General features: G+C 52.4%; 1 protein-coding gene across 1 annotated transcript in view; it reads right to left on the bottom strand.

The window, feature by feature from the left end:
• The window catches only part of LOC119973778, a 111430-nt gene that overhangs the window by 50750 nt on the left and 33235 nt on the right, over positions 1 to 27445 (bottom strand). The window contains exon 4 of the mRNA XM_038812202.1: positions 2143 to 2305. Coding sequence (XP_038668130.1) covers positions 2143 to 2305 — 163 coding nt within the window. The remainder of the gene's footprint in view (positions 1 to 2142; positions 2306 to 27445) is intronic.

The raw sequence follows: 27445 nt of genomic DNA, 5'->3' as shown, positions 1-27445 counted from the left end.
ACCGCCTGAAAGCTATCCACAATGACCTCTGCTACCCGGGGGTCACCCGGCTCGCCCACTACATCAAAGCCCAAAATCTGCCTTTCTCCACCGAGGAGGTAAAAGCCATCACCAGGGATTGTCCGATCTGTGCGGAGTGCAAACCGCACTTCTATAGACCAGACAGGGCCCACCTGGTAAAGGCCACCCGGCCCTTTGAACGCCTGAGCATTGATTTCAAAGGGCCACTCCCCTCGACCAATCGGAATGTGTACTTCTTAAACGTCATAGACGTGTTCTGCCGCTTCCCCTTTGCTATCCCGTGCCCCGATATGACCTCCCACACAGTCATTAGGGCCCAGCATCTTCACCCTGTTTGGTTTCCCCAGCTATGTACACAGCGACAGGGGTTCGTCCTTTATGAGCAACGAGCTGCGTCAGTACCTGCTCGACAAGGGCATTGCCTTGAGCAGGACTACCAGCTACAACCCCAGGGGGAACGGGCAGGTGGCGAGGGAGAACGCGACGGTCTGGAAGACCGTCCTACTGACCCTCCGGTCCAGGAAGCTCCCGACCTCCCATTGGCAGGAGGTCCTCCCCGACGCGCTCCATGCTATTAGGTCCCTCCTATGTACTGCCATCAACCAGACCCCTCACGAGGGGCTATTTGGTTTTTCCAGGGGCACTACCACGGGGGTTTTGCTCCCAGCATGGTTGAAGACATCGGGCCGAATTCTCCTCCGGAAGCACGTCCGGACCCACAAAACTGACCCACTCGTGGAGAGTGCGCTCCTACTCCACTCGAATCCCCAATACACGTTCATCGAATACCCTGACGGCCGTCAGGACACTGTTTCCCTCCGGGACCTGGCGCCTGCAGGATCCAACTCCGACACCACTACCGCCGAGGCGTCCCTCACACTGCACCCCACCCAACCCCCGGCGCCCCAATGCCTGCAGGTTCACTGCCCGTGCTCCGCGCCCCCACGCCTATGGGTTTCCGGCGCTTCCCGCCACCAGTCGAGTATGAAGCTCGGACCGAATCACCCCCGGAGTCCGCCATGGTACCCTCGCCGACCGCCACCACCCAGCCACCAGAAGAGGCTGCAACCCCGGTGCTTCGTAGATCTCAGAGGACGACTCGACGGCCGGACCGACTCAATTTGTAGACCCATCACCCCTGCTGGATTTGTTTTTTTTTTACAGGGGGTAAATGTGGTGAATCACAATCCTAGTAATTCACACTGTTATATTATCTGTGTTGTGTCTCTGTAAGCTTGGTATACGAGCAGTTGCGCGGCTCTGCCCATAGGGGGAGATGAGGAGTTTGTACTGGGCTCCGCCCATGGTTCCGCCCATGGCTCCTCCCACTAACTGGAAGTATAAAGATCTGCAGTTGTGAGCCTGCTGCCAGTTCATCTCGTCACAGGCAGGCTCAGTTGTAAGACTATTAAAACCACTGTTCACTTCCAACCCCGTGTCTTGTGAATTGATGGTCACATCATATGTTTTATTAATATTATGCTTTAAGAATACACGTTTAATCATTAATAATTGCTCCAAGTGCCTCTGCCCACGGAATACATTCTCTACTATTTGTTTTCTAGTCTTTGTCCAGTAAATTAACCCAAGTATGTGCCAAGTTACTTAATGCTGTCATATTCACCTATATTTTTCTGTCTTACTCTTTATCCTAGCTACCTTGATCTAATGGTATTTCGCCCTGAGCACCCTCGAGTTTCTCATCTCACACTTGTCTCCTTCCTGGGCATAACCCCACCCTCTGTTCACCTACAACCCAGAAAACGTGGAATCACATTATGTCAGCAGGTGTTTCATCAGAGAAAATAGTAATTTGTAAAATTAGTTAGTATATTAATTACATTAATTCTCCACCTTTATTACAGCCTGGCAGGATGATATCCAATTTCCAGGATGCTTTACAGGTGGATTCTCACACAGGTATTGTTGCTCTTTCATCATCACTGGATTGGTTACTGGAATTCCTCCCAATGCTAATGTGCAAACACTTTCACCACAAGGACTGTAGCTATTCAAGGAGCAAGCTAATGAACATGCATTAAGAGGGATGGACAGGTTTCACACACGCACCCACATCCTAAGAGCAAATCAAAACATTCTCCAGTGCAAATGAACTTTTACCTCCAGTATCAGAATACGGAGGCATGCAATCTTCTTTTCCCACTTTGTCCTCTTCAGCATCATTCTCGCAAATAAGTCTTGCCTGCTTGCGATGACTAATTTTGCGTCTTGACGCATAGGTGCTTTTAGAATAACCCGGAACACCTTCGTCACTTATTCTCTCCTAAATAGAAACAGAAGAACTAGGCTCAACAACAGACAAACAAACAAACAAACCAGGATGATCACTTACATACTGTGGTAGAAATGCTACTTCCCAAACCCCTGTGAACACTGGGAACTGTGCAAACCGGGGCGAGAATCTCATGGGTTCAATTACCAGACCAGGGACATCAGCACAGAATCCAGGCTCACGCTACAATGCGGTACTGAGGGGGTGCGACATTGTTGGGGTTATGTGCACATGGCTGCATAGCAACCTGTAAGGTACCATTCAGACTCCCATCCTGTTTCAGGTAGCACCGCGCCCCTAGCTAAGCTGTTTGAGTACAGCTACAACTGGCATCTACCCAGCAATGTGGGAAATTGCCCAGGTGTGTCCTGTACACAAGAAACAGGACAAATCCAACCCAGCCAGTTACCGCCCTATCAGTCAACTCTCCATCATCAGGAAAGTGATGGAAGGAATCATCAACAGTGCTATCAAGCAGCACTTACTCAGTAATAACCTGCTCCAGGTGCTTAGTTTGGGTTCCGCCAGCGTCACTCAGCCCCTGATCTCATTACAGCCTTGGTTCAAACATGGACAAAAGCGCTGAATGCCAGAGGTGAGGGGAGAGTGACTGCGCTTGACATCAAGGCAGCATTTGGCACAGTTTGGCATCAGGAAGCCCAAGCTAAACTGGAGTCAATGGCAATCAAGGGGAAAACTCTCCACTGGTTGGAGTCATACCTGGCGCAAAGGAAGGTGGTTGTGGTGGTTGGAGGTCAATCATCTCAGCTCCAGGGCATCACTGCAGGAGTTCTTCATGGTAGTGTCCTGGGGCCAACCATCTTCAGCTGCTTCATCAATGACCTTCCTTCCATCATAAGGGGCTGTTTAGCACAGGGCTAATTCGCTGGCTTTGAAAGCAGACCAAGCAGGCCAGCAGCACAGTTCGATTCCCGTAACAGCCTCCCGAACAGGCGCTGGAATGTGGCGACTAGGGGCTTTTCACAGTAACTTCATTTGAAGCCTTCTCGTGACAATAAGCGATTTTCATTTCATTTCATAAGGTAAGAAGTGGGGATGTTTGCGGATGTGTGCACCATTTGCGACTCCTCAGATAATGAAGCAGTCCATGTCCAAATGCAGCAAGACCTGGACAATATCCAGGCTTGGGCTGAGAAGTGGCAAGTTACATTTGCGCCACACAAATGCCAGGAAATGACCATCTCCTACAGAGAGGATCTAACCCCCGCCCCTTGATATTCAATGGCATTTCCATTGCTGAATCCCCCACAAACTAAATCCTGGGGGTTGCATTGATCTGAAATTGAACTGGACTAACCATATTAAGACTTTGGCTACCAGGGCAGCTCAAAGGCTAGGAATCCTATGGCGAGTAACTCACCTCCTGACCCCTCACAGTCTGTCCACCATTTACAAGGCACAAGTCAGGAGTGTAATAGAATACTCTCCACATTCCTGGATGAGTGCAGCTCCAGCAACACTCATGAACCTCAACACCATCCAGGACAAAGCAGCCCGCTTGATTGCTCCCCCTTCCACAAACATTCAAATTCTCCACCACCGACGAACAGTGGCAGCCGTGTGTACCATCTACAAGATGCACTGCAGTAACTCACCACAACCACTACCATCTAGAAGGACAAGAGCAGTAGATACCTGGGAACCCCACCACCTGGAGGTTCCCCTTAAAGTCACTCACCACCTGACTTAGAAATATACAGCCTTCCTTCACTGTCGCTGGGATAACACCACTACCTCGAGTCCCCGGAGTAGGCATGAGCCTTTGTACAGGCGGAGAAGCTGGACTCGAACTAGGGTCTGGGGACACACTATGGCCGTTGCTGTTTTCGCTGTTGCTGTTCTTCAATTTTGACAGGTGTTATTTTTATGCTGGTTTTCTTTTTGCTCTGTTTCCGGGTGGGTTTGTCTGTTGGGTATGGGTGTGGGGAACGTTGGGGGTATGTGCTTTATATGTTCTCTTCTGTACGGGGCTGGGGGTTGGGGTGAAACTGGATTTTGAGGAGCTGCGTCAGAAGGGTGGGGTGTGGCAGTGTGAAAGCGCGGGCTTTCCTCTGGATGTCCGCGCTGCGGGGCGGGGGGGCGGAGCTGGAGGTGGGGGCGTGGCCTTCACTGGTTTTCTTTCCCCCGCTGAAGCGGTGCCAAGGAGGTGTGACAAGAGGGGGATGACCCCATGCCGGGAGGAGATGGGTTTTGGCGGGAGCTGCCGGGTCAGCAGAAGTCAGCTGACTCACGGAAGTACCATGGAGGGTGCGTCGCGGCTAGGAGGGGTCCTAGCCTGGGGGGGTGGGGGGGGGGATACCGGGTTGCTGCTGGAATGGCCAGGAAGGAGCTGGTGTGGGCCGGGTAGGTAGAGGAGAGGCGTTATCGCCATGGGGAACGGGTCAGGCGGGGCGCGCTGGCCTGGGGCGAGCAGTCGATAAGCTATGGCTAGCCGGCGGGGGAGAGGGGCAGGTTGCCCTCTGATCCGGCTGATTACCTGGAACGTGAGGGGGCTGAATGGGCCGGTTAAGAGAACTAGGGTATTTTCTCATCTGAAGGGGCTGAAGGCGGACGTGGCTATGCTCCAGGAGACCCACTTGAAGGTGACGGACCAGGTTCGTCTGAGGAAGGGGTGGGTGGGGCAGGTTTTTCCACTCAGGATTGGACGCGAAGAACCAGGGGGTGGTGATTCTGGTGGGGAAAGAGGGTGGCGTTCGAGGCGGCTGAGGTGGTGTCGGACAAGGAGGGCAGATATATTATGGTGAAGGGTAGGCTGCAGGGAGAGAAGGTGGTGCTGGTTAATGTATATGCCCCGAATTGGGATGATGCCGGCTTCATGAGGCGCTTGTTGGGCCGTATTCCGGACCTGGAGGCGGGGGGCCTGATCATGGGGGGAGACTTTAACACAGTGCTGGATCCCCCACTGGACCGGTCCAGTTCAAGGACGGGTAGGAGACCGGCGGCGGCCAAAGTGCTGAGGGGGTTTATGAACCAGATGGGAGGGGTGGATCCCTGGAGGTTTGGGAGGCCGAGAGCGCGGGAGTATTCCTTTTTCTCCCATGTCCATAGGGTCTATTCCCGAATAGATTTTTTCGTCCTGAGCAGCGGATTGATCCCGAAGGTGCAGGATGCAGAGTATTCGGCCATCGCGATTTCAGACCATGCTTCGCACTGGGTTGATCTGGAGATGGGGGAGGCGCGGGACCAGCGCCCGCTCTGGCGCCTGGATGTGGGGATGCTGGCTGATGAGGTGTGTAGGAGGGTCCGGGGAAGTATTGAGGGGTATCTTGATACCAACGACACGGGGGAGGTCCAGGTGGGGATGGTTTGGGAGGCTCTGAAAGCAGTGATCCGGGGAGAGCTGATCTCCATCCGGGCCCATAGGGAAAGGAGGGAGAGGAAGGAGAGGGAGAGACTGGTGGGGGAGCTCCTGGATGTGGACAGGAGATACGCGGAGGCACCGGAGGAGGGGTTGCTGGGGGAACGGCGTAGTTTGCAGGCCAAATTTGACTTGTTGACCACCAGAAAGGCGGAGACACAGTGGAGGAGGTCGCAGGGCGCGGTATATGAGTATGGGGAGAAGGCGAGCAGGATGTTGGCGCATCAGCTCCGCAGGCGAGATGCGGCTAGGGAAATTGGTGGAGTGACGGATAGGGGTGGGAATGTAGTGCAGAAGGGGACATAAGTAGATGGGGTCTTTAGGGACTTCTACGAGGAACTGTACCGGTCAGAACCTCCGATGGGGAGAGGGGGGATGGAGAGCTTCATGAACAGGCTATGTTTCCCAAGGGTTCAAGAGGAGCTGGTAGAGGGGCTGGGGGCGCCGATAGAGTTGGAGGAGCTAGTCAGGGGGATTGGACAAATGCAGTCAGGTAAGGCGCCGGGGCCGGATGGGTTCCCGGTGGAATTTTATAAAAAGTATGCGGATCTGGTGGGCCCCCTGTTGGTGCGAGCCTTCAATGAGGCATGGGAGGGGGGGCTTTGCCCCCGACGATGTCACGGGCACTGATCTCTCTGATCCTGAAGCGGTATAAGGACCCCTTGCAGTGTGGATCATACAGGCCTATCTCGCTCCTCAATGTTGACGCGAAGTTGCTGGCGAAGATCCTGGCCACCAGGATAGAGGACTGTGTGCCAGGGGTGATACACGAGGATCAGACAGGATTTGTCAAGGGACGGCAGCTCAACACGAATGTGCGGAGACTGCTAAATGTTATTATGATGCCGGCAGTGGAGGGGGAGGCGGAGATAGTGGTGGCGCTGGATGCGGAGAAAACGTTTGATAGAGTTAAGTGGGGGTACCTGTGGGAGGGCTGGAGCGGTTCGGATTCGGGGAGGGATTCATCAAATGGGTGAGGCTGCTCTACGCGGCTCCGATGGCAAGTGTAGCTACCGTGGGACCAGGCAGGCGTGCCCCCTGTCCCCCTTGCTCTTTGCATTGGCGATTGAACCTTTGGCTATGGCGTTGAGGGAGTCAGGGAGATGGAGGGGTCTGGTGCGGGGTGGGGAGGAACATCGTGTATCGCTGTATGCAGACGACCTGCTGTTGTATGTGGCGGATCCAGAAGGGGGAATGCCGGGGGTGATGGAGCTGAAGGGGGCAGCAGGGTAGCATGGTGGTTAGCATAAATGCTTCACAGCTCCAGGGTCCCAGGTTCGATTCCCGGCTGGGTCACTGTCTGTGTGGAGTCTGCACGTCCTCCCCCTGTGTGCGTGGGTTTCCTCCGGGTGCTCCGGTTTCCTCCCACAGTCCAAAGATGTGCGGGTTAGGTGGATTGGCCATGCTAAATTGCCCGTAGTGTCCTAATAAAAGTAAGGTTAAGGGGGGGTTGTTGGGTTACGGGTATAGGGTGGATACGTGGGTTTGAGTAGGGTGATCATGGCTCGGCACAACATTGAGGGCCAAAGGGCCTGTTCTGTGCTGTACTGTTCTATGTCTATGTTCTATGTTAGCGGAATTTGGGGGCTTCTCGTGCTATAAGTTAAATTTAGGCAAGGGTGAGGTATTTGTAGTACACCCGGGTGATCAGGAGTAGGGAATTGGGAGACTCCCGTTTAAGAGGGCAGTGAAGAGTTTCAGATACCTGGGGATGCAGGTGGCCAGGAGTTGGGGGACTCTCCATAAGCTTAATTTTACCAGGCTGGTGGAGCAGATGGAGGAGGAATTTAAAAGGTGGGACATGGTGCCGCTATCGTTGGCGGGTAGAGTGCAGTCTGTCAAAATGACCGTTCTCCCAAGGTTCTTCTTCCTTTTTCAGGGTTTGCCCATCTTTATCCCTAGGGCCTTTTTTAGAAGGGTGACTAGCAGCATCATGAGCTTTGTTTGGGCGCATGGGACCCCGAGGGTGAAGAGGGTCTTCTTGGAGCGGGGTAGAGATTTGGGGGGGGGGGGGGGGGGGGGGGGGGCTGGGGGGCTGGTGTTACCCAATCTCTCAGGGTATTATTGGGCGGCCAATGTGTCGATGATGCGCAAGTGGGTAATGGAGGGGGAGGGGGCAGCATGGAAACGGATGGAGAGGGCGTCCTGTGGAGATACAAGCCTGGGGGCCCTGGTAACGGCGTCGTGGCCGCTCCCTCCTACGAGGTATACCACGAGTCCGGTGGTGGCGGCTACCCTCAAGATTTGGGGGCAGTGGAGGCGACATAGGGGAGAAGTGGGGGGCTCGATGGAGGCTCCGTTAAGGGGGAACCATAGGTTCGTCCCGGGGAACATTGATGGGGGATTTCAGGGTTGGCATAGAGCGGGCATCAGACAGCTGAGGGACCTGTTTATTGATGGGAGGTTTGCGAGCCTGGGGGAGTTGGAGGAGAAATTTGGGCTCCCCCCGGGGAACATGTTCAGGTATCTGCAGGTAAAGGCATTTGCTAGGCGGCAGGTGGAGGGATTCCCTTCGCTTCCCGCGAGGGGGGTGAGCGACAGGTTGCTTTCGGGGGTCTGGGTCGGAGAGGGGAAGATATCTGATATCTACAAGGTTATGCAGGAGGCGGAGGAGGCGTCAGTAGAGGAGCTGAAAGCTAAGTGGGAGGGGGAACTGGGGGAACAGATCGAAGACGGGACATGGGCTGATGCTCTGGAGAGGGTTAATTCTTCCTCCTCGTGTGCGCGGCTTAGCCTCATCCAATTCAAGGTGCTGCACCGGGCCCACATGACTGGGACGAGGATGAGTAGGTTCTTTGGGGGTGAAGACAGGTGTGTCAGGTGCTCGGAGAGTCCAGCGAACCATGCCCATATGTTCTGGGCATGCCCGACACTGGAGGAGTTCTGGAAGGGGGTGGCGAGGACGGTGTCGAGGGTGGTGGGATCCAGGGTCAAGCCAGGATGGGGACTTGCGATTTTTGGGGTTGGGGTGGAGCCAGGAGTGCAGGAGGCGAAAGAGGTCGGTGTGCTGGCCTTTGCGTCCCTAGTAGCCCGGCGAAGGATCTTGCTACAATGGAAGGATGCGAGGCCCCCAAGCGTGGAGACCTGGATCAATGACATGGCGGGTTTCATTAAGCTAGAGAAGGTCAAATTCACCCTGAGAGGGTCGGTACAAGGGTTCTTTAGGCGGTGGCAACCTTTCCTCGACTTTCTGGCTCAACGATAGGGTACAGGGACAGTAGCAGCAGCAACCCCGGGGGGGGGGGGGGGGGGGGGGCAATGACTATGTTTGTTTGTTTATTTAATTTTAATTTATTTTTAAGTTCTTTTGTTGTTCTTTGGGGTTGGGGGGTGGGGGGATGTGATACATGCGTCGATACGGTCTGGGGGTGTTACAATTATTATGGGTTATTTTGTTGCATTTCATTGTTTGTCGTTATATTTTCTGTAAAAAATTCCAATAAAAATTATATTTAAAAAAAAAAGAAACATGGCTCAAGCCAAAACAGGACTGGACACTTAACAATCCTGAGTTAAATTTTTTTAGTAGGAACAGGGTGGGTAAAGGGAGAAGATGTAGCAGTCTTGGTCAAAGATAGTATCATAGTCCTTGAACGAGATGCAGTTTCTGAATTAGAATCTATATGGCCGGGGAATTTATATGGTTAGAGGTGAGAAACAGGAAAGGAATGGTTACCTTGTTCGGTATTGGATATTTATTATGGACCTCCATATAGCAGAGAGGAAGTAGGAGGGAGCATACTACACTATTTCCTCTCTCAGCCAAGAGATTTGTCTCATTTTGGCTCAAATAAAGCGCAGCTCTCTCCTTTCTGAGCAGCTCTCTACTTTCTGATGTGGAGATGCCGGCGTTGGACTGGGGTGAGCACAGTAAGAAGTCTTACAACACCAGGTTAAAGTCCAACAGTCCTTCACCTGAGGAAGGAGCTGCGCTCCGAAAGCTCGTGTTTGAATCAAACCTGTTGGACTTTAACCTGGTGTTGTAAGACTTCTTACTGTGCTCTACTTTCTGAGCAGCTCTCTCCTTTCCCTCCCTTTTCACCACCCCTCAAGCCAAACGTTTACCTCCCTGAACTGCCTTTGCCTAAATGGTGAAGCTCGTGGCACTGGTCGTATTTCTGAGATTAGGATCCTGTAGGTCCTGCGTTTCAACCTACTCCCTAACTCCTAAAACTGGACCTGCAAGACCTCCAAGCTGTCCCTCCCTATGTTGTTAGTTCCCACATGAACCACAACCTCTGGTTGTTCACCCTCCTTTCCAGACATTTGTCCAACTGATCTGTTATGCTCCAAACCCTTGCATCTTCAAGGCAATAGACTATATGGGAACCACTATCTCGGCTGCAAACTAGACTGACTATCCCTCGAACTACTGAGTCACCCACTACTATATCTTTTTAATCTGCCTACCAGCCTCCCCCTCTTTTCCCAGAGTAGCCTTGGCACAAGGTATTGTGGTTTCCCCCTCGAGTTCTCTATCCTGACTCTGGTGTCAAGTGGTGGAGGCCGTGAGAGAGGCCAATATGGCTGATGTCCAGAGCAAGGCGCCGATAGCCCAGCCTACAATGGAGCAGCTGCTAATGGCCATGCAGGAGGGCTTTTTAGCTCTGAAGCGCGATAATTCAGAGCCGCTTCAGAAGTCAATTGACTGATTGGAAAAAAGGCTGGATGATCAGGCTGAGAAGCTCCAGAAGCTGAAGAAGACGGTGGAGGAGCAGGCTGACTTTCAAACGGTGGCGGATATGGAGATTCGGACATTGAGGGATCAACGAAAGATGCTCCTGGAAAGGCTGGAGGACCCGGACAACAGATCTCGCCGGCAGAATGTAAGAATCGTTGGCCTCCCGGAGGGGGCTGAGGGGCTGGATGCTGCCACCTATGTGGAGGATATGTTTCAGAAGCTGCTGGGGAACGAGGTGTTCCCTCGCACGCCAGTGGTGGACAGGGCACACAGAGTGCAGGTGAGGCAGCCGCAACAAGGGGGTCCCGCACGAGCGATGGTGATCCGGTTCCACATGTACCTGAACAAGGAGCGGGTTCTGCAATGGGCCAAGACCACACAAAGCTGTACTTGGGACAATAGCACCCTGCATGCTTACCAAGACCTGAGTACTGAGGTGGCCAGGAGGATGGGAGGCTCCAGGCAGGTGAAGGAGATTTTGTATAAGAACAAGATGAAGTTCAGGCTGCTTTTTCCAGCGCGATTGTGAGTTACGCATGAGAACCAGCACCACTATTTCGAGGAACCCGAGGAGGCGATGGACTTTGTTAAGAAGCATGGGCTGGCCCTGAACTGAGGACCCTTGGTAGAACTTTTAAGTCTATTTTGTTTCTCTCTCGCTGTGAGAGATGCCTGCAAACTTGGGTCTGTTCTTTTCGTTTTTTCGACCTTTTTAGGTTGATGTATTTTGGTTGCGATGTGTTTTTTTTCTTGTTCTTTTTCGGGGTTTCCTTGAATGTTTCCATTTTGGGTTGCTTATTTGGTTGGAGTTTTGGTAGGGGGAAAATATAAAAAAGAAAATAGTTAAAAGGTGCAGTTATGATCAGGGTTTCACGGGAATTTTTTTGCAATCTTTTTCTGTGTGTGGAGGGGAAGGGCTGAGAGTTCCTGGTACTTCTTATCTCTATTTGTTTGATTTAAATTGCACTATTGTTGGGGATGTTTTTGACTTGTATAGAGTTTTTGTTTAAGCAGGGCTGGTTTGGGGAAATGGTATGGACAGGCCGGGGGGGGAGGGGAGCCAGGGAACAATGGGTGAGAGACGCGCTGGCGCCGAAGCTGGGAGCCACCAGGCTAGCTGGGTGGGCTAGTCAACGGAAGCCAGGTGGGGGGTGTCCATATAGTTAGATTAGAGCAGGGGTTAGGTGGTACGATGGTGTTGCGGGGGGGAGGTCATGGGTGGAGCCAGCCAGGAGGCGGGCCAGAGGATGCGCGACACATGGCTGGGGGGCTGGCCAAGGAAAGGGGATGGCTGATGGGCAAAGGAGGGGCAGTGCCCTCCAACCAGGCTGATCACCTGGAATGTTAGAGGGCTAAATGGGCCAGTGAAGAGGGCGCGTGTGTTCGCACATTTGCGGATTCTGAAGGCGGACGTAGTCATGCTGCAGGAGACGCACCTGAAAGTGGCAGACCAAGTTAGGCTAAGGAAGGGCTGGGTTAGCCAGGTCTTTCATTCGGGGCTCGACACTAAGACTAGGTGGGATTGCGATCCTGATTAATAAAAGGGTTCAATTCAAGGCAGTTGCGGACGGGGGTGGCAGATTTATTATGGTTAGGGATAAGCTCGAAGGGGTGAGAGCAGTCTTGGTTAGTGTGTATGCCCCGAATTGGGACGATGTGGATTTTATCAGGAGGTTGCTAGGGAAGATCCCCGACTTGGACTCATGCAAACTGATCATGAGTGGCGACTTTAACACAGTCATGGACCCGAGCCTGGATCGGTCATGTTCACAAACGGGCAGGTTGCCAGCGATGGCAAAGGAACTGAGAGGGTTCATGGAGCAAATGGGGCGAGCTGATCCGTGGAGATTTAGCCGGCCGTCGGCGAGGGTGTTTTCGTACTACTCCCACGTACACAAGGTGTATTCCAGAATTGATTTCTTTGTCATAAGTAGGGACTTGCTGGCCGGGATGGTGGGGGCAGAATATTTGGCAATTGCCATATCGGACCATGCTCCGCTCTGGGTAGATCTACAGATTTGTAAGGATAGATTTCAGCGCCCACAATGGAGGCTGGAAGTTGGATTGCTAGCGAACGAGGCGGTGTGTGAGACTCAGGGAGATGCATGCAGAATTACCTGCAGGTAAAATGATACCAGAGAAGTCTCAGCAGCGGTGATCTGGGAGGCACTAAAGGCAGTGGTGAGAGGGAAGCTGATCTCAATCCGGGGTCATAGGGACAGGACAGATAGGGTAAAAACGGACCGACTGGTTAAGGAAATTTTACGGACGGACAGGAGCTACGCGGAGTCACCGAGACCAGAATTACTCAGGAAACGACAGAGGCTGCAGGCCGAGTTCGGGGTGCTGACTACAGGCAAGGCCGTAGAGCAGCTTAGAAAGGCAAAAGGCTCAATATATGAGCATGGAGAGAAGGCCAGCAGAATGCTCGTGCAACAACTAAGGAAGAGAGAAGCGTCTAGGGAGATAGGGAGGATAGCGGATAGGGAGGGAAATCTGGTGGGGGACCCGGCAGGGCTCAACAAGGTGTTAAGGGACTTTTATAGTAAGCTATACACTTCGGAACCCCCCAGGGGGCCGGAGGGGATGAGGCGATTCCTGGACGGACTGACCTTCCCAAGAGTGGGTGGACGGACTGGGGGCCCGGGTCAGGATCGAAGAGGTATTAGGGGGCCTGAAGGTCATGCAGTCGGGTAAAGCCTCGGGGCCGGATTGGTATCCGGTGGAGTTTTATTAGAAGTTTGCCAAGATAGTGGGGCTGGTGCTGGTTAGGGTTTTTAACGAGGCAAGAGACAGAAGGGTTCTACCCCGACGATGTCGCAGGCCACTATTTCGCTTATTCTGAAACAGGGTAAAGACCCAGAGGCTTGTGGGTCTTACAGGCCAATATCTTTGATCAACATAGACGCTAAATTATTGGCCAAGATCTTGGCGACTGGAATTGAGGACTGTGTACCAGACGTAATTGCGGAGGACCAAACCAGGTCTGTAAAGGGTAGGCAACTGGTGGCCAATCTAAGGAGGCTGCTTAATGTGATTATGATGCCCCCAGAGAGTAGAGAGGCAGAGGTAGTGGTAGCTATGGATACAGAAAAGGCTTTTGACCGGGTCGAGTGGGACTCTCTGTGGGAGGTGCTGGGACGGTTTGGTTTCGGGGAGGGGTTCATTGACTGGGTTAGGCTGTTATATCAGGCCCCAGAGGCTAGTGTAAGAACGAATAGGACGACATCAGATGACTTCAGACTGCACCGCGGGACAAGACAGGGTTGCCCTCTCTCCCCACTGCTGTTCGTGCTGGCCATAGAGCCCTTGGCAATTGCTCTGAGAGCTTCAACGGACTGGAAGGGGCTGGTCCGGGGGGGAACACAACATTAAGTCTTGTAATACGCAGATGACCTGCTGTTATACGTATCGGACCAAATTGCAGGGATGGACGGTATCATGGAAACCCTGAGAGAATTTGGCCGGTTTTCAGGATATAAATTGAACATGGCTAAGAGCGAGTTGTTCGTAATTCAGGCGAGGGGGCAGGAGAGTAGGCTGAAGAGGTTGCCGTTCAGGCAGGTAGGAGAAAGCTTCAGATACTTGGGGATACAGGTGGCACGGGACTGGGCAAGTTGCATAAACTCAACCTGTCCCGACTGGTGGAACGAGTGAGGGAGGAGGTTCGGAGTTGAGATGCGCTCTCGCTGTCATTGGCGGGGAGGGTGCAGACTGCTGAGATGACGATTCTCCCGAGATTCTTGTTCATATTTCAGTGTCTCCCCATTTTCATCCCGAGGTCCTTCTTTAAGAGGCTGAATAAAATTATCCTGGGATTAGTCTGGACGGGGAAGTCCCCGTGGGTGAGGAAGGTGATGCTCGAAAGGAACAGAGGGGAAGGGGGGCTGGCATTGCTGAACATCAGCACCTACTACTGGGTGGCCAACATAGCGATGATAAGGAATGGATGGTGGGTACAGGGTCGGTTTGGGAGCGGGTGGACTGCTTAGTGCAGGGGCACCAGTTTGGCAGCCCTGGTTATGGCGCCTCTGCCGCACCCGCCGGCACGGTACTCCACCAGCCCTATAGTGGTGGCGGCTCTGTGGATCTGGGGCCAGTGGAGGAGGCACATAGGGGAAGTGAGAGCATCGATGTGAACCCGAATCTGCGGGAACATGGGCGGCGGATACAAACTGGCAGAGGGAGGGAATTGTGAGGGTGGGTTATCTGTTCTTACCGAGCATGAGGGCGTTGGAGGAGAAGTTTGGGCTGGTGGGTGGGAATGATTTTAGATACTTACAGGTGTGGGATTCCGTGCGCAGGCTGGTGCTGTCCTTCCCACGCCTCCCAACAAAGGGGAGGCAGGACAGGGTAGTATCGAGGGACACGGGTAGAGTCTCAGATATTTACAAAGAACTAATGGGAGCAGAGGATACACAGACTGAGGACCTGAAGCTTAAGTGGGAGGAGGAGCTTGGGGGAGGGGGGGAAATGGAAGACGGTATTGTGGTGAATCACAGTAGCATAATTCACACTGTATTACACATGTTGTACTGTGTCTCTGTAAGCTCAGCACACGAGCAGTTGCGCTGCTCTGCCACTAGGGGGAGATGCACTGGGAGTGTACGGGAGTTTGTACTGGGCTCCACCCTTGGCTCCACCCCTAACCGGAAGTATAAAGGTTGATGCTGAGAGCCTGCCTGCCAGTTCATCTGGAGTTCATCTTGTCACAGGCAGGCTCTGTTGTAAGATGATTAAAACCGCTGTTCTCTTCTAACCACGTGTCCCGTGAATTGATGGTCTCATCAGGTATTTGGGCAGTAGCTCTGAGCAGAGTAAACACGACCACACCAGATGAGTAAATTCTTTGGGCTGGAGGACAAGTGTGCCAGATGCGCCGGTGGGCCGGCTAATCACGTGCACATGTTCTGGTCGTGCCATAAACTCAGGGGGTACTGGCAGGTATTCGCGGACATCATGTCCCGGGTTTTGAAAACTGGGGTGGTAATGAGTCCTGAGGTGGCAATCTTTGGGGTTTCGGAGGACCCGGGGGTCCAGGAGGAGAAGGCGGCCGACGTCATAGTCATAGAACAGTACAGCACAGAACAGGCCCTTCGGCCCTCAATGTTGTGCCGAGCCATGATCACCCTACTCAAACCCACGTATCCACCCTATACCCGTAACCAACAACCCCCCCCCTTAACCTTACTTTTATTAGGACACTACGGGCAATTTAGCATGGCCAATCCACCTAACCTGCACATCTTTGGACTGTGGGAGGAAACCGGAGCACCCGGAGGAAACCCACGCACACAGGGGGAGGATGTGCAGACTCCACACAGACAGTGACCCAGCCGGGAATCGAACCTGGGACCCTGGAGCTGTGAAGCATTTATGCTAACCACCATGCTACCCTGTTTTTTGTCGGACCTTCTTTGGGATCCTAGCATTCCCCCCCCCCCCCCCCCCATTCGAACGCCTTAGTTTGTCCAGCGCTTTGAAAAGGCCTTGGGGATGTAGATCGGAATGGATCTAAGAAGGAAGAGGTACCTGCGCAGTACGTTCATTTTGATCGTCTGGACTCTCCCCGCGAGGGGCTAGCACACCAGCACTGACTGACGGCACCTTCAAAAGGCGGGGGCGGGACGAAGGGACACTGACAGTCAGGAACCTATACACGGACGGCAGGATCGCAACGCCGGACGAACTGGCAGAGAAATTCCAGCTAGCGAGGGGCAACGAGCCAAGGTATCTACAGCTCAAAAACTTCCTACGAAAGGAGACAAGGATGTACCCACAACCACCACGACAGGAACTACTGGACGCAAGCATACTAGATAAAGGAAACTGTAGTGACATGTATGACCGACTGATAGAAAGGGCAGACACCGTACTGGGCGCAACAAGAAAGAAATGGGAGGAGGAACTGGGGATTGAGGTAGGGTGGGGACTCTGGAGCGAAGCACTGCATAGGGTCAACTCCACCTCCACGTTCCCAAGGCTCAGCCTGACGCAGCTAAAAGTGATACATAGAACCCACTTAACAAGAACCCGCATGAGTAGGTTCTTTCCGGAGGTGGAGGATAGATGTGAACGGTGCCAAGGAGGCCCGGCCAACCACGACCACATGTTCTGGTCTTGCCCCAGACTTGCAGGGTACTGGACAGCCTTCTTCGAGGCAATGTCCAAAGTGTAGGGATGAGGCTGGAGCCATGCCCGATAAGTGGCGGTCTTCAGGGTTTCGGACCAGCCAGATCTATTCCTGGGGAGGAGGGCGGACGCTCTTGCCTTTGCCTCCTTGATCGCCCGCCGTAGAATCCTGTTCGGCTGGTGGTCAGCAGCACCACCCAAAGCTGCAGACTGGCTTTCCGACCTCTCAGAATCTCTCCAAATGGAGAAAATCAAATTCACCATCTGAGGGTCAGATGACGGCTTCCACAGAACGTGGGAGCCATTCACCCAATTGTTCCGGGACCTGTTTGTGGCCAACGAACAAGCGGAAGAATAGCCAGGTAGCCAAGAATCAGGGGAAAGTCGCCAAAGCATGAGGGATAGACTGGGGTGGGGGTGGGACAGTTAAACCAAAGAGGAAAGAAAGGCGAATCACAGGAGGTGGGGGGAGACGAGACAGGGAACAAGAGAGGAGAACCTTGGGGGAGGGGGGGGGGGAGGCAGGGAAATGAGAGCCGGAAGTAAGGTACGGGGATACAATAACGAACATGGCATCTCCAGGAGCAGGGAACGAAGAGAATGAAGACGAAAGACGGGAGGAACAGCAGAAGCGGAGGTGAGCGCGAGACGGCAGCGAGATCCGTCTGGGAGAAGCAAGCGACAACACCAACACCAAACCCATTCGAGCATTGCCCTCTGTAATTGTTTCTCCGGCACCCAAATGTATATTTACCTCACTGGCACATGTTGTGGTCACGTTGACCCTACCCAATGCGTCTGCCCAAAGGCCCTCCTCTATCTCTTCCACCATTAACAGGGGGAAGACATAAAACAGTAGGTCATCTGCATACAGTGAGACCCTGTGCTCCATCCTCCCCAAGACCAGCCCCTTGAAGCTCTCCGAGCAATTGCCAGCGGCTCTATCGCCAGCGCAAACAGCAGAGGGGAGAGGGGGCATCCATATCTCATCCCCCGGTGCAGTCTGAAATAGTCCGAAGTCGTCCTGTTTGTCCATACACTTGCAACCGGAGCCCAGTACAGCAACCTGACCCAGTCAATAACGTCCCTCCCAAAAGTGAACCGCTCTAGCACCTCCCATAAATAGTCCCACTCAACCCAGTCAAAGGCTTTCTCCGTATCCATCGTGACCACTACCTCAACCTCCCTACCTTCTGTGATCATCATGATCACGTTTAGCACCTTCTTACATTGGCCACCAGCTGCCTACCCTTAACGAACCCCGTCTGATCCTCCACAAAAACGTCCGGTACACACTCCTCAATCCCGGAGGACAAAACTTTGGCCAGAAGTTTAGTATCTACGTTCAACAAGGAAATCGGCCTGCAAGACCCACATAGCTCTAGATCCTTGTCCCGTTTCAGGATGAGCGAGATCATGGCCTGTGACATCATCTGGGGCAGAACCTCTCTTTCTTTAGCCTCATTAAAGACCTTCATTAGCACCGGCCCCAATATTCCGGATAAATTTTTATAGAACTCGGCTGGGTACCTGTCTGGTCCCGGGGCCTTACCCGACTGCATGGCCTTCAGACCTCCACTATCTCCTCCAGCCCGATCGGGGCCCCCAGCCCTTCCACCAACTCCCCATCCACCATCGGGAAAGTCAGGCCCCGAAGACGTGCCTCATCCCCTCCGGTCCCGCAGGGGGTCCTGACCTATACAACCTGCTAGAAAAGTCCTGAAAGGCCTTGCTCACTCCAGCCGAGTCCCCAACTAAGTTGCCATCCCCGTCAATAACTTTCCAAATTTCTCTAGCTGCCTCCCCCTTTCTGAGCTGCTGTGCAAGCATTCTGCTGGCCTTCTCACCGTGCTCGTAAATCCCCCCCCCCCCCCCCCCCCAATCGCCCTGTAGCCTCTGGCGTTCCCTTAAAAGCCCTGCCTCTGGAGCCTCCGCATACCTCCTATCAACTCGTAGAATCAGTCGGTCCGTTTCTGCCCTATCCGTTCTGTCCTTGTGGGTCCGGATCGAGATCAGCTCTCCTCTCACCACGCCTTCAGCGATTCCCAGACCATTGCTGCTGAGACCTCCCCTGTATCATTTACCTGCAGGTAATTCAGCATGCACTTCCTCAGCCGCTCGCACACCGCTTCGTCTGCCAACAGCCCTACATCCAACCTCCATTGCAGGCACCGCTTGCTATCCATACTTTTAAAAAATATATATTTTTATTCTCCTTTTTCACAATTTTTCTCCTGAATTTACACCCAACAACAATCAATAACCAACAACAAATATCTCAAACCCCGTAACAGTAACAACGATCCCATCCTCCCACCATGCCCAGACATCAGCCCGTATGTTAACATAAACAAATGACAAAGAAAAAAAAGGAATCAGAGATTACCCATAGCCATCTTTAACATACATAGTCCCCCTCCCCCATCCCCCTCCCCCATCCCCCCCCCCCCCCCCCCCCCCCCCAACTAATGTTCGGTGTTATCCAGTTCTTGAAAGTGCATAATAAATAGTGCCCATGACTTGTCGAACCCCTCCAAGCTTCCCCTCAGTTCAAACTTAACCTTCTCAAGGGTCAAGTATTCCAACAGGTCCCCTCGCCACGCCAGGGCACAGGATGGAGAGGCCGCTCTCCATCCCAGCAGGATCCGCCTTCGGGCGATCAACGAGGCGAAGGCTATGATATCTGCCTCCGCACCCGTTTCCAACTCTGGCTGGTCCGACACCCCGAATATGGCCTTCCGGGGACCCGGGTCCAGCTTCACATGCACAACCTTGGAAATTACCCTAAACTCCTCCTTCCAGTACTCCCCAAGCTTTTGGACAGGGCCAAAACATATGAACATGATTAGCGCCCCCCGCCCCCCGCCACTCTCACACACATCATGTACCCCTTCAAAGAACCGGCTCATCCTCACCCTCATGAGGTGCGCCCTGTACACCACCTTCAGCTGTATCAGCCCCAACCTCGCGCACGAGGTGGAGGCATTCACCCTCCGGAGCACCTCACACCAGACCCTTTCCTCTATAACCTCTCCCAACTCTTCCTCCCACTTCGCTTTGATCCCCTCCAGTGGTGCCTTATCCTTTTCCAACATAGCTCCGTATACCGCTGACACTGTCCCCTTCTCCAGTCCACTTGCCGCCAGCACCTCCTCCAACAACGTGGAGGCCGGTTCCTCCGGGAAGCTCTGTATCTCCTTCCTGGCAAAGTCCCGAACCTGCATATACCTAAACACTTCTCCCTGCTCCAGCCCATACTTCGCTTCCAGCTCCCTCAATCCTGAAAATCGACCCCGAAGAAACAAATCCTTTAGTGTCTTAATCCCCTTCTCTTCCCATTTCCGAAAGCTTCCGTCAATGAATGGCTCCGGGCGAACCCCGATAGTGAACCTCTCAAGGTGAACTTAACTTTCTCTCGACCGAGAGAACTCGACATGTCCGATAGCCATACTCCGGTCTTCGGGGGCCTTGAGTCCCTCCATGCCAACAGTATTCGTCGCCGGGCTACCAGGGTAGCAAAGGCCAAGACGGGCAGCAGGGTAGCATGGTGGTTAGCATAAATGCTTCACAGCTCCAGGGTCCCAGGTTCGATTCCCGGCTGGGTCACTGTCTGCACGTCCTCCCCCTGTGTGCGTGGGTTTCCTCCGGGTGCTCCGGTTTCCTCCCACAGTCCAAAGATGTGCGGGTTAGGTGGATTGGCTGTGATAAATTGCCCGTAGTGTCCTAATAAAAGTAAGGTTAAGGGGGGGGGGGTTTTGGTTACGGGTATAGGGTGGATACGTGGGTTTGAGTAGGGTGATCATGGCTCGGCACAACATTGAGGGCCGAAGGGCCTGTTCTGTGCTGTACTGTTCTATGTTCTATGAACCTATGGTTGTTGCAGATCGGAGCTTTGTCCGACATTTTGGTCAGGCCAAATTGCTGCCGTAGTTGGTTCCAGGATTGGAGGGTGGCTATCACCACCAGGCTGCTGGAGTGCTTTTTGTGTTGGGATGGGAGTGCTGCTGTGGCGAGGGCTGGAAGGGAGATCCCCGTGCAGGAGGCCTCTTCCGCGCGCACCCACTTGGCTTCTGGCTCCTTGATCCATCACCTTATTCGCTCGGCCGTTGCCGCCCAGTGGTAGAATTGTAGGTTTCGGAGGGCTAGCCCCCCCCCCCCCCCCCCCCCCCTGGATTTTGTTTTTTGTCGGACCTTCTTTGGGATCCTAGTATTTCCCCCCCCCCCCCCCCCCATTCGAACGCCTTAGTTTGTCCAGCGCTTTGAAAAGGCCTTGGGGATGTAGATCGGAATGGATCTAAGTAGGAAGAGGTACCTGGGCAGTACGTTCATTTTGATCGTCTGGACTCTCCCCGCGAAGGAGAGTGGGAGTGTGTTCCATCTTTGCAGGTCCTTTTTTACTTCCTCCATCAGACTGGTGAGGTTCCATTTGTGGATCCCTTTCCAGTCATGGGCTATTTGGATCCCCAGGTAGCAGACTGTGTCGGGCTTGTTTAAACAGCAGTCCCGTTAGTGCTTCCCCCCCAACTTGTGGGTGTACTGGGAGGATCTCGCTTTTGCTCATGTTGGGTTTGTAGCCCGAGAAGTCGCCAAACTCTTTCAGGAGTGCGATGATTCCGTCCATGCTGCCCTGTAGGTCCGAAATGTAGAGGAGCAGGTCATCTGCATAGAGTGCGACTCTGTGCTCTCTGCCTCCCCTTCGGATCCCCCTCCAGCTTTTTGCTACACTGAGCGCGTTGCTAGTGGTTCGATCGCTAGAGCGAACAGCAGCAGGGACAGTGGGCATCCTTGTCTGGTGCCCCTGTGCAGCTGGAAGTATAGGGAGTTGGTATTGTTTTTCCGTACGCTTGCCATGGGAGCTTTGTATAGGAGCTTTACCCAGGAGGTGAACCCTGTTCCAAGCCCAAACCGCTCCAGTACCTCTATGAGGTATTTACATTAGACTCTGTCGAAGGTCTTTTCTGCGTCCAGGGAGACGATTACCTCTGGTGTTCTCTCCTCAGAGGGGGTCATTATCATGTTCAGCAGGCATCTGATGTTCGAGGTAAGCTGTCTACCTTTGACAAAGCCCGTCTGGTCCTCTGCGACCACCTCACGTACACAGACTTCTAGCCTTTTGGCTAGGATTTTGGCATCCACGTTCAGCAGTGAGATGGGTCTGTATGACCCACATTCCGTTGGGTCTTTGTCTTTTAAATACATTTTTTTTAGTGTATCCAATTCAATTTTTCCAATTAAGAGGCAATTTAGTGTGGCCAATCTACCTAGCCTGCACATCTTTGGGTTGTGGGGGTGAAACCCATGCAAACACGGGAGAATGTGCAAACTCTACACAGACAGTGACCCAGAGCCGGGATCGAACCTGGGACCTCGGCGCCGTGAGGGTGCAGGGCTAACCCACTGCGCCACCGTGCTGCCCTTGGGTCTTTGTCCTTCTTAGGTACCAGCGAGATTGAGGCCTGTGCTAGCATGGGTGGCAGTGTGCCCTAGCTAGTGAGTCTGTGAACATCTCCCGCAGGTGCGGGGCCAGTGCTGTCGCACATGTTTTGTTGAAGTCAGCCGGGAACCCGTCTGGTCCCGGCGCCTTACCCGCCTGCATGGAGTTAATGCTGTCCATGATCTCTCCCAGTGCTTCTGGTGCTTCCAAGCCCGTTTTCTGCCCTCCCCCACGACTGGAATGTCCAGTCCATCAAGGAACCGTTTCATCCCGGACTCCCCCATTGGGGGCTCTGAGGTGTACAGCCCTTGGTAGAGGGCCCTGAAGGTTTTGTTGATTTTTTTCTGGTTCTGTTTCTAATGTGCCTCTGGTATCCCTGATTTGTGCAATTTCTCTGGCGGCTGCCTGCTTTCTCAGCTGGTGTGCCAACAGGCGGCTGGCTTTGTCTCAGTGTTCGTATAGGGTCCACGTGCCTGGCAGAGTTGGTGTACTGCTTTCCAGGTCAAAGTTCCTTTGTAGCTCTTTCCTCTCCGCCAGGAGCTCTTCTACGGTCGGGGTCTCAGACTATTTATGGTCTACCTCCAGTATGGAGTCGACCAGCTGCTGCCGAGCCGCCCTTTCCTCCTTATCACTTCGCGCTTTGAAAGCGATGATTTCCCCTCTAAGTACAGCCTTTAGCACTTCCCAGAACGTGGAGGGTGAAACCTCCCCGTTCTGGTTGTTCTCAGTGTACTCTGCTATGGCCCTGTCAGCTAGTAGGGCAACGTCCAACCTCCATGTGGGGCGCTGGGCCCTGCCCGTCTCCAGCCTCACGTCCATGTAGTGTGGAGTGAGGTCTGATATCACAAATGCGGAGTCTTCCACTTTGTCTATCCCCGGAAGCATCGTTTTCCCCACCACAAAGAAGTCAATTCTGGTGTATACGTTGTGTACTGGGGAGAAGAAGTAGAATTGTGGGTTTCCTCCGGGTGCTCCGGTTTCCTCCCACAGTCCAAAGATGTGCGGGTTAGGTGGATTGGCCATGCTAAATTGCCCTTAGTGTCCAAAAAAGTAAGGTTAGGGGGGGGGGGGGTTGTTGGGTTACGGGTATAGGGTGGATACGTGGGTTTGAGTAGGGTGATCATTGCTCGGCACAACATTGAGGGCCGAAGGGCCTGTTCTGTGCTGTACTGTTCTAATCTAATCTAATCTAATCTAATTCCTTCTCCCCTGGGTGGGTGAACCGGTGCTATGTCTTTTCGTCCGACGTCATTTCGTCCAACCACACTTCGTCCACGTCTTTTGGTCCGTCTTTTTGTCCGCACGTCTTTTGGTCCTACGTCTTTTGGTCCGATGATTTTTTTCGTCAAAGACTTTTGTGACTTGTTACGTTTTTTTGTCCGATGATTTTTTTTGTCAAAGACTTTTTGTAACTTGACTTTTTGTAAATAGAAATCAAGGTATAATATCTTCTCTAATGCACATAGCAAGGTATAATAAGTAATAAAGGATTTTTATTACCGGTCTCTTTCCTTTAACGAGCCTCGTTAAAGGCTAGTTATTATCGTTCTCTTTCCTTTAACGAGCCTCGTTAAAGGATAGTTATTATCGTTCTCTTTCCTTTAACGAGCCTCGTTAAAGGATAGATATTATCGTTCTCTTTCTTAATTCGCCCATCCCGAAATGGCAAAGTTCATTGTGTCAACGAAGAGCAAAAGGAAGGTAGCTGATGAAAGTAACTACATCTACGATTTTCATTCAAGCAGTACAAACCTAGGAAAAGAATACTGGAGGTGTGAGAAAAGAAGGCTGTGTTCAGTGCGGATTCACACGGTAACGGAAAACAATGAGCCGGAAATTATTTATTTTTCTAATGAGCACCTTCATCCAGCTGATGTTGATTCGTTAAATGCTAGAAAAGCAGTTGCAGAAATAAAGCATGAAGCAGTGGAAAACATAGCAGCAAGTTCGCGTAGCATTCTAGCGGCCAAGTTTACGCAGCTATCAGAAAATACCTGCTCTCAACTTCCTAGGTTGCCCGTCGTCTCAAGGACTATTCAAAGGTGCCGACAAAAAAATTCGGGATTTCCCGCTAATCCAGCGGCTAGACACGGTTTTGAAATACCTGACGAATATTGTAAACTTGACAATGGCGAACAGTTTCTGAGATACGATTCGGGCGCCGAGGATCAACAGCGCTTACTAGTATTCGCATCAGAAAGTGCTCTTCAGGATTTAGCATCATATCGTCATTGGGCATGTGATGGAACATTCAAGATTGTGCCACAACAGTGGTTTCAACTGTTCTGCATTCATGTACAAGTTAAAGGTAGCAGTTTTCCACGGGTCTTTGCATTACTGCCGAATAAAAGAAAGCAGACATACGAATTATTTTTTGACCAATTGAAAATTATGCAACCTAATGCAGATCCGATTGATATCATGGCAGATTTCGAAGTTACAGTTCACAAGGCAATTAATTCATCATTCCTTAATTCATCTGTCGTGGCATGTTTGTTTCATTTGAGCCAATCAGTGTCTCGAAAAATTACAGATTTAGGCCTCAAAGAAAAATACAATAGACTCTGAATTCTGTCTTAAAATTCGATGTTTTTCAGCATTAGCTTTCCTCCCCGTTGAAGATGTCGAAGAGGCTTATGAAGATTTGATAGACGATGAAGAAATACCTGCTGAATTCATCGTTTACTTCGACTTGACTTACATAGGCATTGTGAGAGGACGTGGTGCTAGACGAAGGAGAGAACCACCTACATTCCCGACATTTGTATGGAATGTTAATCAGCGTGTTCTACAAGATCTACCAAGAACAAATAATGCTGCTGAGGGGTTTCATTCTGCGATAAAGCGTTCGGCGGGTGGAGCTCATTTGAATATTTGGAGGTTAATCAAAACTCTGAAGGAAGAGGAAGGGTTCATAATAGGCAAAAAGGCTCAAATTCTTCGGGGAGATCAGTCAACTTCATGTACGCGATATAAGAAAATAACTGAACGCCTCAAAAGATTGGTCGTTGAATATGATTCTACAACAAAAATTGATTTTTTTGAGGAATGTTGCATACAATTTGCATCAATTTTAAGTAATTAGTAAACTTTTAGATTTTTAACTACATTTTCCAACTGTATTTTCTAAGTGATATGATATCTTTCGGGAATTTTAAGTAATTAGTAAACTTTTAGATTTTTTAAACTGCATTTTTCAACTTTTGCTGTATTTTACTTGCATTTCATCAATTAAATTCTCATAGTAAACTTTTAGATTTACTTGCTGTATTTTACTTGCATTTTATCAATTAAATTCTCATTGAAGATATTATACCTGGTTTTCTATGGAGTTTATTTGTAATTGGATAATTGGACAAAAAGACGTTGGACCAAAAGACGTGCGGACAAAAAGACGTTGGACCAAAAGACGTGGCCGAAGTGTCATTGGACGAAGTGATGTCGGACGAAAAGACGCGACACGGGGTGAACCTCCAGGGGTCCACTGCTCCCATCTGCTCCATAAAGTGACTGAGTTCCCTTGCCATGCTTGAGATTTTCCCCATTTGGGGTTTGATCTGTCTGTCTTTGGATCCTGTACACAGTTGAAGTGTCCCCCCCCCCCCCCCCCCCCCCATGATTAGTCGATGCGTCGCTAGGTCAGGGATTTCTGCCATGGTCTTCTTGATGAAGTTTGTGTCGTACCAGTTGGGTGCGTACACGTTAACTAGTACTACCGGTGCCCCATCCAGGGTCCCGTTGACCATGACATACCGTACCCCCGGGTCCGTAACCGTCTTTGTCGCCCTAAACATTGTCCTCTTGCCCATCAGTATCGCCACCCCCCTGGTCCTTGTCCCATAGCAGGAATGATAGGTGAAATGAAAAAATGAAAATCGCTTATTGTCACGAGTAGGCTTCAATGAAGTTACTGTGAAAGCCCCTAGTCACCACATTCCGGCGCCTGTCTGGAGAGGCTGGTACGGGAATTGAACCATGCTGCTGGCCTGCTTGGTCTGCTTGAAAAGCCAGCGGTTTAGCTGAGTGAGCTAAACCAGCCCCAGGGTGGTTTGTCCCACCCAGCACTTTCTTACCCGCAGTTGGTCCTGCTCCCTCAGGTGTGTCTCTTGGAGGAAGACTATGTCGGCCCTCATGTTTCTGAGGTGGGTGAGGACTCTGGTTCTCTTCACTGAGCCGTTGAGTCCCCTTATGTTCCAGGTGACTATCCTGGTGTCCCCTCGTTCCTGTGGGATTAACCATACTTACCTGGTGGACGCGGCCCTTTGTTAGGGGACCGTCAAGGATGGCCGCTGTCACTGCTCTCTCCATGTGGTCGGGTCCCTGCGCTCCGGGGTTTCCCTTTGTCCCGGGGGTACCCGACATGGCCGCCCACTGTGCGTCCGCCACGCGGATAGTCCTCTGCACTCTGGGGTCTCCCTTCGCTCAGAGACCGGGCTGGGTGGGTGCTTGCAGCGATTCCTTGTTTTGAACCCGCGGTTGTGGCACTTTTTAGCCCTATTCCTTTTCTAGCCTGGTTTGTCCCTCCTCCCCTCCCCGGTCTTTCCCTCCCTGTGCCCCCCCCCCCCCCCCCCCCCCCGGGTCTCTCCCATTTCCCCCCTCTCCCGGATGATGTACCATCAATTGGACGCGAGACACGATGAGGATCCGAACTGTGGCTTTAATCAGCTAGTTGTTAGCCACCCGGTGGTCGGCTACAGAGAAAGGCCGACTGCCGGGAAACCTGGGTACTTATACCCCGCCTCGGAGGCAGGGTCTACTTGCCTCTCGACCAATTGGTGAGCAGTCACATGACTAGTCCCAGCCAATCAGACGAGGCACATGACCAGCCAGAGCCAATGGGAAACCAATGCTCCACACCAATGGCAGTGCTCCCACTCATATCACCACACCGTATAGCCCTCCTTTGTCCCTCTTTCCCCTGTTCCTCTTCGCCTGTTCCCATCTCGGTTTGCTCTCCTGCCTCTGTTCCCATCTCGGTTTGCTCTCCTGCCTCTGTTGAGTGGTCCTCCCACCCCCTGCCTGGCGCCTTTCCCCCCTGTTAGGAGCGCGCTGCGGCCCTGCTTTGATGCATGCCACCGGCGCCAGCTTTCCTGCTTGTGCGGTGGCCCCCCTCTCGGGAGTTACTCTCTCGCTTCTCCTCTGCCCAGCCTCTGCGGTTTTCTGCCCGCTCTTCCCCTATCCTACCCTGCACTCCTCCCGCTTGCTCTCCCTTCTCCGCTACTCTCGTTTCCTCGTGCTGGGGCCTGGTCTCCCACCTGAAGCAGTCCCTCGGGCAGCGGTTTGTTCTTTGTTCAGGGTGCGCTTGCCGTGGGAGGGGGGTGCTGGCGATGCCTCACCCCTCCCCTCTGTCGGCGTGTTGTTGCTCTTGCCAGGGGCACCTCGTTTCTACCCTCGCTGCTGGTTTTCCAGCCCGTGTTCCTCGACAAACTTGTTTGCTTCGACAGGGGCTGTAAAGAAGTATTCTCTCTCTCGGTATTTGACCCAGAGTTTCGCTGGGCACAGCAT

The sequence above is a fragment of the Scyliorhinus canicula genome, chromosome 11 (assembly GCF_902713615.1).
Source record: "Scyliorhinus canicula chromosome 11, sScyCan1.1, whole genome shotgun sequence".
Lineage (NCBI taxonomy): Eukaryota > Metazoa > Chordata > Chondrichthyes > Carcharhiniformes > Scyliorhinidae > Scyliorhinus > Scyliorhinus canicula.
Note: the sequence above shows the minus strand (reverse complement) of the source record. Positions and strands in the feature narration are given on the sequence as shown.